We start from the raw sequence: 14,159 nt of genomic DNA, 5'->3' as shown, positions 1-14,159 counted from the left end.
CACAGTAAAGTTAGAATCATTACCTTCCTTGGATCCAGATGTTGTTGATGTTGGGTTTGTATGTTTCTGGAGCTGAAGATGGTAAAAGCAAATACGAAGATCAAGTAGATAGATAGACATAGTTTTTATGGAGACAAATCTAGCTGAAGAAGAAGAAGAGCGTGATGAGCTTCTTCTGTGTTTCACCATTTCTTCGAGGAGGACAAAGAAGCAATCAAAATCTACAACGGTCTCTTTCCTCATACGAACATCAAGCTTCTTGATCGGTCTAAACCGGTTTGGTGTCTGTAATTACCCGAAAATTTGAATTTAATAGCGTCCGGTTATGCTTGGTTAGTACTACCGGTACATTGTTTTTTTGACAACGGCTGAAAAAAAAGAACTGTAAAACACATCGTTTCGAACCATCGGTATGCTGTAGCGGTTAAGATTGAAACTAAAGAAATGTTTTAACAACACTTCAAATAGGTGGTATAACTTTAAACTTTAGAAATATCTTTTAAATCCTTTCAAATTCCATTTAATGAATTTTATTTATGGAATCCTCAATTTCCAATAAACTAGAATTTTATTAAAAAAATTACTAACAATTAATCCAATAAGCTTAGATTTCAATTACCAAATCCAATAAAAGATAATTTGAAATAAAAATCCTCTCAAATCCCTAATCCAATAAAATCCCATTTAGTTTCTGGCTAACAACTTAAAATAATGTATAATGTCTTAAAAAGAGCTATAAAAATTCAAATTCACAGCAAAAAGTTATAAAAACTTATAAAATAAAAAAATTTGACTGTAGTTTATCGAAAACATTAAAGTGACAGACGACTAAAAAATATTAAGTATAAAACAAGAGAAATAGAAGAAGATACACATTCTGATTTAGAGAACAAATGAGTTACAAGAAATTATCAACTAGGAGTAGATATAATGATATTTCAAACTAATTAGTTGTTCCAAAAAGAAAGATTAAGCATATTAAAGCAATTTCAGTTTATGAATTTGATATTTAGTGTGTGTTATGTTTTTATATATTATTAGGATATGAAGTCTAATATCTATCTATGTCTACCGCTAGTTATATAAAATAATAATAATAAAAAATTGTTTAGTAGAGGCTTGAACCCTCTTTTAAAATCACACTTTGATTTGATTTTCTAAATAGTAGTGTACACAAATGAAACTAATATTACAAGTATAGTTAAAAAAGCTTAAAAACCAAAAATACTATAATTTGGAATTTGTCACTAGTTTGTGTAAGTTTAGTGCAGTTTGGTGGCAAAGTTGCTAAGTTCATATGCCATGTTGATGATTGAACAACGATGGACTTTATTAAACTCATTTATACTAAATCAATGTCAATTTTTTTGATCCATGGTCACTTCATTAAAACTCAGATCTTTCGACGAAACAAAAACATAAAATACATTTTTGTTTTATGATCCTCCAGCATCTTTCTCCGCTTTCTGTGATGATGTTCTTCTTGAGACTGGATCATCTCCATCCTTTTGATCTCCTTACCGAAGGGTTTACGATAATCCCATGTAAGGAGATGTCTCTTCTCACTACGGTCTTTGGCCCATGTTACATGGGCCAAAGACCGTAGTGAGAAGAGACATCTCCTTACATGAGATTATCGTAAACCCTTCGGTAAGGAGATCAAAAGGATGGAGTGGATTTGGCGTTGGAGAGTGATCGGCTATCAGCTGCTGAACATTTGTTAAACAAGTTTAACGCTTTACGATGTATTTTCTGCTTAGACTCTCTTTTATGCTTCTTAAAGACAGAGTTTACGAGTGGTCAAAGCTTTACGATGAAGATTTAACTGTTGCTTAGAACTCTTTGTTTCTGTTTTTTTTTGGGTTAAGAACTAGATGTTTCAATTGTTTCTGCTTAGCTTGTTTTTGGGATTAAGAACTCTCTGTTTCTGTTTTTTTTGTTTTATGCATTCTCGCTTTATGATTTCTATCAAATTGAGTAAGAATCGCGTAGTCTGTTCAAGAACATTAACTGCTCTTCCTCTCCTTTGATTTCGAAACCCAAAACCACATGGTTAGTTTCTTAGCTGTTTTAAGAGAACTACACAGGTAAAAGGAGCCAGCCACACAAAACTTCTAGATGGATTCATGATGATGATAAAGATAACAATAGTAACAACTAAAAAAAAAACAGCTAGAAACCAAGAGTAAGTGTAAGTACATCAGTAGCTAGGGGTCAATAGCCATCAGTGTGATGCGTTTCCTTTCCGGTTTATTTGAGGCAGGTGTGTTAACTTTGCTCTGCAGTGACTGTTTATTTCCCTCATGTCTTGTTTCCGTCACTACTTCATCGGTTTTATGCATAACCTGTTTTGTCTCCTCACTGGGTAATGGTTTTTCTTTCTCTTCGCCTTGTTTTGATTCAGGCTGTTTACTTGTCTCGTCTGGTATTTTCGGTCATCAGCTCAACGGTTTCCTCTAGGACATGCTTTTTCTCTTCGCCATCACTGGTTTCCTTTCTGACTGCAATTGAATCAATGAGTCAGTCCAGTTCTGGAACTTAGAAGAAAATTAATAAAACGTAGACGCTTACAATATGTTCCAAACAAGAGATGTTATCTTACCTAGAAAGGTCCTTCCTAGAAAAGATATAAGTAGCATTTACAGCTTCAGATGTAGGTGAAAGCTTGAAAGAGCCTCCAAAATAAAATACAGTGATGATATAAACATAATTAATATGTGATGATCTAAAGAGGATTGGTTTTTAGGTATAATTACCTGATGGAATGAGTAAAAAGGATCCATTAGGCGACCATGACAATCTCCGGAAGATAGAAGGCAATGTCTCATCATGAAAGATATGGGTTTTCACCGTCTGTGTATCATAATCATTGTGAAATCAGGCATAATGTATATTCACAACTAATCATGAAGAAATTCTTCTCTCATATGTACAGAACCTTGTAGCAAAATAGGAATATATAAGAAACAGAAAATCTGGAAGCAACATTATCTCCTCTTTTACTTGTTATCACCTTTGTTCATATCCCATATAATGCAAGAGTTGTCCACTGAGCCAGAAATCAGAAAAGTAACTGAAGATCCAGGACATCCTTTCGATGGAATCTAGCATGGTAGTACAACAAAAGTTAATATGATTATCTTTGCCTATATTCCTGCTCAATACCAAAGCTTCCATTGTTTATTGTGATAACATCAACTCTGTCTACCTTGCACGCAATCCTGTTCGTCATCAGCGCACAAAGCACATTGAAATTGACATACATTTTGTCAAGGAAAGGGTGGATGTCGGTGAAGTTAAAGTTATGTTTGTGTCATCCTTATTGCAGATGTTTTTACAAAAGGGTTACAGACCAGTTTGTTCAATGAATTCAGAACCAGCCTAACCGTGTGTCAACCCCATGATTCGACTGCGGGAAAGGTGATAGAATATGGAATAATTCTATTTAGATAATATCTTTGTATATCTTGTAAATTCTGATATTGTATAACAACTTTGGGTATTTAAACCAAATGTATTTCTCAAGGGAGTTAACCCAAATGAGATGGGATTTGGGCTTTATTTCAGTTGCAATGGGCTATAATTCTAGTTTCTACTTGTACACTTTGCCTATTTGGGCTATGAAATGAACATAAGTTGATAAAAAATGCACCGGTTCGCTATCAAATTACCGTACTTTCAGAAATTGGGTAGTGTACCGGTGATAATCGTACCGATAATCTCTTAAAACGCAGCGTCTCGATCTTCTCTTCCAATCTTCGTGAACCCAGCTTCAAATTTCACCTCTAGAATCTTTTTCTATTGCTATCATCTTCAAAGCTTGGAGCATTTTTTTCCTCCTCTGATGATTGAACAATGGTGTTCTATCTATCAAGTTCGTTAACGGCATTTGATTTTGTCCACCCATTACAAACTAAATTCCACATTGGAAAATTAGACAAAGAGTGTCTAATATATAAATAGATATGTATTTGTCTTAATTGATGATTACTCAAGATATATGTGGACGATGCTGCAGAGAGAGAAGAGTGAAGCGCTCTGATACCAATTATTGGGATTGTGAAACCCCGTGTCCAACTCTATATCGTACTAATAAGATAATATAGAGTTGGACATGGATTTAATAAAAAACCCTCAACAATTGGTATCAGAGCGGTTGACAAGAAATCTGCAAGAAGACCAAAATACCTTTCGAGTAGAAATGGGATCCATCGAGTTAGGATTGGGAGGTGTGTGTGGCAGAGATCAAGTCAAAAGATCCTGGAAGTCAGTTGTGGGACACGAGATGAATATGGTCCTTAGTTTGAGAGGGAGAATGTGAGATAACAAACTAAGTCCCACATTGGAGAATTAGACAAAAAGTGTCTAATATTTAAATAGATGTCCAACTCTAATAGTACGAGATATTTTGGGAAGGAAACCAAAAGTAAAACCTTGTCGGCTTGTCAATTATGTCAAAAGTGGACAATATCGTACTAATAAGATAACATAGAGTTGGACATGAGATTTTACAACCTCAACAATAGTGATTCTATTAATTAATGGAGTGAAACGTGGGTGACAGATCTATTAAGTGTCGCAGCAGCATATCTATTACAAACAAGAGACGTCACTGAAAAAATTGGCGTCCATAAAAGACGTCACGAAGTTATCCGGTGATCATTTCCAGCGACTATTTATGTTCCACCATAGCTACTTCGCTCTTCATTAGTGTTAATTTTCTGGTCGCTGCCGCTGCCGCAGCGATTCCGTAGCGAACAGGGCCATAGAATGATATTTCAAACTAATTAGTTGTTCCAAAAAGAAAGATTAAGCATATTAAAGCAATTTCAGTTTGAGTTTGATATTTAGTGTGTGTTATGTTTTTATATATTATTAGGATATGAAGTCTAATATATATGTCTACCACTAGTTGTATAAAAATAAAATAGAGAAAAGTGGTCTAGTAGAGGCTTGAGCCCTCTTTTAAAATTATATTTTGATTTGACTTTCCAACATAATTTTATAATATTTTGATTTGTAAATTTTGGGGGAAAAATTGAAAATTGTATAAATATTTACCTAAGAAAGAAACATATGTAATGTTGAAGAATTTGTGATAAAATAGTAGTACACAAATGAAACTAATACTACAAGCATAGTTAAAAAAAAAACTTAAAAATCAAAAATACTATAATTTGCAATTTGTCACTAGTTTGTGTAAGTTTAGTGCAGCTTGGTGGCAAAGTTGCTAAGTTCATATGCCATGTTGATGAGTTGAACAACAATGGACTTTATTAAACTCATTTATACTAATCAATGTCATTTTTTTAAAATAAACCACTTATCCATGGTCACTTCATTAAAACTCAGATCTTTCAAACGAAACAAAAACATGAAATGCTCTTCATCAAATATATCTGAGAAAGCATTGAAGCATACTGAAAATTAGCAATAAAACAAAAACTTAAAACAACTACTAAACTAACAGCCAAAAAGTGTTTGATCTCGTTAGGTTGAATGGTTCTTTGTTTTCGTATCTTGTCTGGAGAAACTGATGTTTTGAAGTAAAGACGTAAGTGGATGGTTATACCCGCCGTTTTACTTATTGATAATAGTCTATGTTCTGTAATTGAATTTACTGTCTCTATTTGTATGTGCTCACTGCTTTATTTTGTGTGGTGGATATTTAGAAATTGCTCATTTAATTGATGTTATTTCATTATGTTACGAACATAGGTGGAAACTATTATTTCTCTCTTGTATTTTTATGTTTGATCTCGGTGATTCGTTAGGTTGAACGTTCTTTGTTTTCATATATTGTCTGGAGAAACAGATGTTTTGAAGTAAATTAGATGTGAGTGGATGTTTTGAAGTAAACTGATGTTCTTATGTTTGATCTCGTTGGTTCATTAGGTTGAACAGTTCTTTTTATGTCTGTGTTATTGTTTTATGACTAACTTGATTTGTATTTTGTCTTGCAGATACATTTACTGTTCAGGAAATGGTGAGGAACATGGTATGAGATATGCTTGAAGTCATATCCCCTACCATTGGAGAAGGTTGGAGACAAATCCCCTTCCAGTATTACTTCTGAATCATCCATAAAGACAAGAAGTGTGTTTTGATCCATAGTGGGTGGCTCGAGAGAGAGGCATAGGCTATTTGTCAGTCTTTCCAGGAGCATAGATACGCATGGGATCCTTCTAATGATCGGTAGCCACCATCTTGGTCAGAAGATTTCTAGTGATCGGTGATGATGTGAACGGTAGATGTGAGATATGAAATTGTTAGAAATGTGAGGAGAAAAAACTCGGAAGTATGGCCATTGCTTCTTTTTTCTCTAAAAATAAGCGATGATAAATTGATAATCTGTGATTCGGCCAGATTATATAGTATAAATGTAATGAGGGAGATGAGAGGTTTTCGTTTGTTTAACTTTCGACAATTACCTATAAGTTATGAACAATTATGCAATAAATTAATGATTTAGATAATTTGTATATTAAAAAGGATCAACTGTACCTTGTTGGATTAGAGGTTTTATAAGATTGGATAGATTTTGGATTTGGTGGAATTTAAATGGATTTTGATGGCGATCTTGTTAGAATTTTAAGGATTTTGGTAACAAAATTTAGGATATTTTTTAAATAAGTGTTTCTAAAGAAAATCTAAAACGATATATAATTTTTGTTAGTTTTTTCTACACTCTATTTTCTGATTAAATGAGAATATGATATTGAAAATTTTATCTTTTGATGTTTACTTTTATCTAAGAAAAAGTTTTGAAAACTCTTCAAATAGGTGGTATTTCTATTCATCAACTTTAAACAATAATTGTTTGTTAAATCCCTTCAAATTACATTTAATAGATCTTATTGATAAAATCTCCAATTTCTAATAAGCTGTAACTAGATTTTGACCCGCACGCCCGTGCGGGTGTATTTTTTTTAAAGAATATGATGCTATTTGCTTTTTATGTCACTATTTAGGGTTGGACAAAAAACTCGAATTCAAAGAATCGAACCGATCCCAATCCGAATAAGTAGTACTAAATCCGAACCGCAATTGATTAAATATCCGAATTATTCAAAATTTGGTATTTGAAGAACTGAAACTTAATCCGATCTGAACCGAAGTATTTTGTGTATCCCAAATAGATTTATATACTTATATATATTAATTATTTTTAGATTTAATATATATAAAAACATCCATAATATATATGATACTTTTAAGTTCGCATAAATGCTTGAAAATATATACAAATAATTAAACGTAAATATCTTAAATAGTTAAAAATACTCAAAACTCCAAAAATACTTAAATAATTATTAATTCTCTATCCAAATATTTAAACCAAACCTATTTAAATTGGTTATCCAAATCCGAACCAAATCCTGAAAGATCTGAACTGAACACGAAATCCAAAAAAAGACCTGAAAACAAATCCGAATACCCACCCCTAATCACTATTATATATATATATATATATATATATATATATATATATATATATATCATATATGTGTCACCATAGGTTACAAAATATGTGTTATCATATAATTAATCGTATTTTATACGTACCATCAAATAAGTTTTCTTATAATTAATAATATTTTATACGTACAATCATATAAATAATCAAATATATTATATTTTAAAATTTAATGTGAAATATAAAAACCATAATTTAAGTTGGTGTTTGAAATTGGGCTTTGTATTGTATTTTTATTATATATATTGAAAATATGTTTATAATAGTTATTGAAAAATATGTTAGTAAAAATTAAATTTTGAATATATGTATATTTTTGAATGAATTTTTGATATAAATAAATTTTAAAATATTATTTTGATTTGAATATATATATCAAATAACATAGACCCATTACTTTTTAATATAATGTAATAGACTTCTAATTTTTTTAATAGCATAAACCTATTATTTTGTTTTTCTAACTTATTGCTATCCATGTTTCCAAACAATACTATTTTTTAACTACTATTCATATTGCCAAACAATCTCAATATGTACTTCAACTTTAATAATATAGATTTTATAGAATTGGTACAAATAATTAATTCAACATGCTGAGATTTTAATGAATTTGTTCAAATACCAAAAACAATAAAAGAGGATTAAAAAAAATCCTCTTAACTTTCTAATCTAATAGGCCTCGAATCTTGTTTTTGGCTAACAACTTAAAAATAATGTATAATGTTTTAAATATACTATAAAAATCAAATTTACGACAATTAAACCGTATAATATATACTGAGAAAAAGATGCATAATCTGATCTAGACAACAAGTGAGTTACAAGAAATTATCAACTATGATTAGTTAGAATGTAGTGGTTTAAAAAAAATAAGCATTTTTTGAGCAATTTCAATTTATGAGTTTGATATAAAACGCATCGTTTCGAGCAGCCGGTTCGCTTTCAAATTGAATGTATTTCCAGAATAGTGTACAAGTTATGATCGTACCGGAGAATCTCATTAAAACGAACCGGTTGGTTATCAAATTACTGTACTTTCAGAAATTTGGTAGTGTACCGGTGATAATCGTACCGGTAATCTGTTAAAACGCAGCGTCTCGATCTTCTCTTCCAATCTTCGTGAACCCAGCTTCAAATTTCACCTCTAGAATCTTTTTCTATTGCTATCATCTTCAAAGCTCGGAGCCTTTTTTTCCTCCTCTGATGATTGAGCAATGGCGTTCTATCTATCGAGTTCGTTAACGCCAACCCACTTCTCGAAGCCCTTAAACCCTTCTAAGACCCTCCTCCTCCTCCCTATTCAATCTCCGAGCTCTCTGTCTAGCTTCCTCCGCCGGAGAAAACCAACGGAAGCTAAGCCAACTTCCAAATTCAATCTCTTTCCTTCACGAAGAAATGGGTTGATTACTTGCTGTAAATCATCGAGCTTTGAGTCTACTGAGTCACAGGAAGAAGATGCCGAGTCGAATCGTCTATTTGAGGTTTATCTCTCTCTCTTTGAGTCAAGGTTTAGGTTTTTATTTTCTCGAATTGAGTTTTGAAGAACATGAAAGCAATTAGGAACTTGAATCGTTAAGAGGGTTTGCTGCAATGTCAAAGCTTTGATTTTGTGTTTTGGATTTGGCAGAGATTAAGGGAAGCTGAGAGAGAACGAATCAGCAACAAGGAAGAGCTAGAGAGAAAGGCTAATTTACAGTTAGAAAGGCAGCTTGTCATGGCTTCAGATTGGAGTAGGACACTGTTAACGATGCGTGGGAAGTTAAAGGGAACAGAATGGGATCCTGAGACCTCTCACCGGATCAACTTTAGTGATTTCATGAAGCTCTTAGATTCCAACAGTGTTCAGTACATGGAGTATTCAAATTACGGACAGACAATATCAGGTTTCAAAGTCACTGAGAATTGTCCTCATTTTCTTGAAATCTTTTACTTATTGTTGATGTTGTTGCAGTGATATTGCCTTATTATAAAGATGGGGAGCCTCTAGGAGAAGAAGAGGACACAAAAAAGGAGATAATCTTCCGTCGTCACATTGTGGACCGGATGCCAATTGATGGTTGGAATGATGTTTGGACCAAGCTGCATCAGCAGATAGTCAATGTAGAGGTCTTCAACGTAGATGTGGTTCCAGCTGAAGTCTACACTACAGTTGCCACTTTTGTGGTTTGGTCTATGAGACTTGCTCTGTTTGTTTCGCTTTACGTTTGGATCGACAATATAACGAGGCCAATCTATGCCAAGCTGATCCCTTGTGATCTTGGAACCCCTACCAAGAAGATCAGAACTCCCCTCAAGCGCCAAGCACTTGGATCCTTAGGCAAGAGTCGGTATGTCAAATCAAACACCAGATATTAGATTGTGACTCAAATGGAAGAAAACATATCCTCCTTGTCTAAGTTTTTCTTTTGCTCTCTCTCAGGGCAAAGTTCATATCAGCAGAGGAGAGAACTGGTGTAACGTTTGATGATTTTGCTGGTCAGGAGTATATAAAGAGGGAGTTACAAGAGATTGTGCGGATTCTAAAGAATGATGAGGAGTTTCAGAATAAAGGCATTTATTGTCCGAAAGGTGTTCTTCTTCATGGACCTCCCGGGACAGGGAAAACTCTGTTGGCTAAAGCTATTGCTGGAGAAGCTGGTTTACCTTTCTTTGCGGCTAATGGAACCGACTTTGTTGAAGTAAGAGATTTTGATTGTGTTGTAGACATAAAACAAAGTTTAAAGGTTTTGAGAGTTAATGGAGTTTCTTTCTTGAAATGTGTCAGATGTTTGTAGGAGTGGCTGCATCTCGTGTAAAAGATCTTTTTGGTAGCTCTAGATCCTTTGCACCATCTATAATCTTTATTGATGAGATTGATGCAATTGGGAGTAAGCGAGGTGGACCAGATATTGGCGGGGTAAGAGTTCTCCTCTTTGCTCCGGAAGTTAAATATTAGTTTAAGAGAAGAAACTTTTTTTTAATCGTTTTCCTAATTGAACAGGGAGGAGCAGAGAGAGAACAAGGTTTGCTTCAGATATTAACTGAGATGGATGGATTTAAAGTTTCTACATCACAAGTAATGTTTTCTATTTGCTATTTAAGTTTCTTTTTTCAGCAAAACATTTTCTAGCTATTAATCATTTTGACTTTTTGCAGGTATTAGTCATAGGTGCAACAAATAGATTAGATATTCTTGATCCTGCTCTCTTGAGAAAAGGGCGTTTCGACAAAATCATAAGAGTTGGTTTACCTTCAAAAGACGGTAGATTGGCTATATTAAAGGTACTTGGTTTTACTTTCTTGAGTCAAAAGAGTTTTGGTTTGGCTTTGTGCTTCAGCTAAAGGTTCTGTTTGTATGAAAAGGTTCATGCTAGAAATAAATTCTTCCGATCCGAAGATGAGAAGGAGGAGTTGCTGCAAGAAGTAGCTGAGAACACAGAAGATTTTACTGGAGCTGAACTGCAAAACGTTTTGTAATAAATAAACCTTCAGCTTCAACTACGTGTTTAGAGAATTATACTGATGTTTGGTTAATTGTTTACAGAAATGAAGCTGGAATCTTGACTGCAAGAAAAGACTTAGATTACATTGGAAGAGAAGAACTCCTTGAGGCACTTAAGAGGGTAAACCACTGCTTAATTTCCAGTTTATCCACCTTTAGATTCTGATTCCACCTCATTTCAGCAAAAAGGTACATTTGAGACGGGACAAGAAGATAGTACGGAAGTTCCAGAAGAGTTGAAGTTGAGATTGGCATACAGAGAAGCGTCTGTTGCTGTTCTTGCTTGTTATCTTCCAGATCAGTACCGTCCAATCAGTGAGGTAAATTGAAATCCTTCATGTGCTCCTTTGGATTATAACATGATTTTAAGACCAAATTGTACCATGTTCTTCTCTCCGCAGACTGACATAAACTCGATCAGAAGCCAACCAAACATGTCTTACACAGAAACTTCAGGGAGAGTTTTTGCGAGAAAGTCAGATTATGTGAACTCAATAATCCGTGCATGTGCTCGTAAGTTACAAAGCCAGAAAAGCCTGTTACTGATTTGATCAGATACATCTCTGTTGCTTGACTTCATTCCCTTGACTGTATATATAGCCAGAGTAGTTGAAGAAGAGATGTTTGGAATAGAAAACTTGTCCTGGATCTCTGCTAAGTCTACTTTGGAAGCATCACAGCGTGCGGAGTTTCTGATTCTTCAGACGGGAATGACTGCTTTTGGAAAAGCTTATTACCGAAACCAAAGAGACCTTGTTCCAAATGTAAGTTTTTCTTTTTTTTTCATTTACTTTCCTTGCTTATTTTTGTTTGTTTGTTAAGAGCTCTTGTGATTCTCCTACTGCGTGTAGCTTATTCCTAAACTTGAAGCATTACGCGATGAATATATGCGGTTTGCTGTTGAGAAATGCTCATCAATCTTGCAAGAATATCAATCAGCTCTTGAAGAAATCACAGGTTTAGTTTAGAATATCAAGTCCTCTCTGTTTCATCATACACTCAACAGTCTTAAAGAGTGATGCTATTTTCAGATGTGCTGCTGGAGAATGGAGAAATCAAAGCCGATGAAATTTGGAACATTTACAACACAGCTCCAAGGATTCCTCAAGTTAGTTATCTCTCTCTAACTCTCTATCTTCTCTGTGTGTTTATTGGTTGTTTCAGTTTTCCAAGTCTCTTTCTGATTCATGAAAACAGAAACCTGTGAGACCTGTGGATGAATATGGAGCTTTGATCTATGCGGGAAGATGGGGAATTCACGGTGTATCACTTCCAGGGAGAGTAACATTCTCTCCAGGGAACGTAGGTTTTGCAACATTTGGTGCTCCTCGTCCCATGGAGGTACATATCAACACATAGATCAAAAATAACATTAGCAACTACTATGTTCTTTCCCTTATATATATATATCTCCTCTTTACGTTGTGTTGTATGCAGACGCAAATCATCAGTGATGACACATGGAAACTAGTAGATGATATTTGGGATAAAAAAGTTAAAGAGATCAAAACAGAAGCTGTCATTCAAGTTGAAGAAGAAAAGAAGAAACCTCAGATCTTGATGGCAACCCATTTCTTTTAAAAAATTAAAATCATTTGGTGGGTTTTTCTTCATCTTATTATGTATTCTACAAGACAGTAAGATTTCTTTAAAAAAAATGTTAGTAAAGACCACAACATAACATGTTATATCTTTCTAGACTATTAGATGTGAATCATCAGTTTTTATATAAAAAAACTTTGAAATTCTTAATTTATTTACTAGTTTTGTATTCATTTAATTGATGCAAAATGAAAAGGGCATGGATAAAATGAAAAGGGCGATGCAATCTTATGTCACTTTGAAAAAATATCAAGTTGCTTTTATTCTTTCTTTTCAAATATACTTTCGATTTGTTTTCATGGCCGAGATGGATTTCATTATCTATATTAAAGATCATGAGGATGTTGAAAGACATTGTCAATTTGAATACCTAACCAATGGCGACAATAAAGTCGCAAGTCGATATCAAAACCATCATAATCTTCTTGGTTAGTAAGTTACATGTAAATGGTAGAGGTACAGTTTTGTTACTTGATTGAAGTTGGGTCCACAAATGAACAAGTTGCTTAGATTTCAAGTTATCCATTCTGAAAGGTATAACTCACTCATAAAATTAAATAAAAACATAAAAAATAATATATCTAATATGTTCACCATTTTCAAACTTTACGTTTGCATATCATATATAATTTGGTATGAAAGGGGTCCTTTTTGTATTTGGAATATATTGATTCGGGATTTACAGCATTTAATAAAAGGAAAAATGTAAGATAAGGTTTTAGAAGGCATTTGTTCGCAATTGATATCTACCAAGTAGTTCATCCTATTAGGTTTTCAAAGTTCAACAGAAATCTAACTAATTTTAACATCTAAATCAGGCTTATTTTGAGAAATAGTAATCAATGTCAAGGTATAGTTAGTGACTTCATCATCTAACTAACAAATGCTCAGTGTATTTTCAACCTGACAACATATTTTAAGAAATAGTAATCAATGTCAAGGAAAAAACAGATTTGTTTATTTATTTTTTTGCTAACTAAAAACAGACTTGTTTAAATATAAATTTAAAAACATATGGCAAAAAAAGAAGCCTGGAGACATTTCTATACATAGACTGAGCAACTACCGACTGAAGAACATGATTATCGTCTAGTGACACCACTGCGAGTGTTATTGAAGTTGTTAGTACTTATTATCATTCATTATATAATTATGGCTATTATTGTTATTATTATCATCATTGCATTATTTGAAACTAAAATATAAATTGATTGAGTAGGTATGATTCTTTTCTATTCATGGCAGGTTCGTATATATATGTGTATATATGTATATAATAAACTAAAGTCTAAAATAATATTAGCTTTACATATTGCTGTGTAAGAAAATCCATACTACTCAAGAAAGTTATCGGAGTGATTAGTTATTAGTTATTAGCCATAATAATACAGGAAACTACAAAACCATATATTCTCCTCCACGATCTAATTTTAGTATATATGTTATGGTTAATGTTTAGTATTACATGCTTTTGAAAGTCTATCCATTAATCAAGTTAATAATATTTGTTGGATTTTGAAATGTAACCAATTACAATAATTGACCGCAGTTATGTCTTCGTCGATCATTACCTCACCTGCTCTAACTAAATAGTAA

At 33.3% G+C, this 14,159-nt stretch overlaps 1 protein-coding gene across 2 annotated transcripts; it reads left to right on the top strand.

Moving 5' to 3' along the window:
• The first annotated feature begins 165 nt into the window (after nt 1-165).
• On the top strand, nt 166-12,717 carry LOC103873883 (probable inactive ATP-dependent zinc metalloprotease FTSHI 4, chloroplastic). 2 transcript variants are annotated; one of them, XM_033272291.1, is made up of 17 exons: nt 166-179; nt 8,666-8,961; nt 9,108-9,363; nt 9,432-9,807; nt 9,900-10,158; nt 10,245-10,376; nt 10,461-10,535; nt 10,616-10,741; nt 10,823-10,932; nt 11,004-11,082; nt 11,144-11,281; nt 11,363-11,474; nt 11,562-11,725; nt 11,813-11,918; nt 11,993-12,069; nt 12,159-12,302; nt 12,399-12,717. In XM_033272291.1, exons 2-17 carry the CDS (start codon nt 8,695-8,697, stop codon nt 12,540-12,542), a joined length of 2,565 nt encoding a protein of 854 aa, XP_033128182.1. In that variant the 5' UTR covers nt 166-179; nt 8,666-8,694; the 3' UTR covers nt 12,543-12,717. The 2 variants fall into 2 exon arrangements, with proteins under 2 accessions (XP_033128182.1, XP_009150542.1); XM_009152294.3 differs by lacking the exon at nt 166-179 and having other exon boundaries at nt 8,581-8,961.
• Nucleotides 12,718-14,159: the final 1,442 nt, after the last annotated feature.

The sequence above is a fragment of the Brassica rapa genome, chromosome A06 (assembly GCF_000309985.2).
Source record: "Brassica rapa cultivar Chiifu-401-42 chromosome A06, CAAS_Brap_v3.01, whole genome shotgun sequence".
Classification (NCBI taxonomy): domain Eukaryota; kingdom Viridiplantae; phylum Streptophyta; class Magnoliopsida; order Brassicales; family Brassicaceae; genus Brassica; species Brassica rapa.
This window is presented reverse-complemented; position numbering and strand designations above follow the sequence as displayed.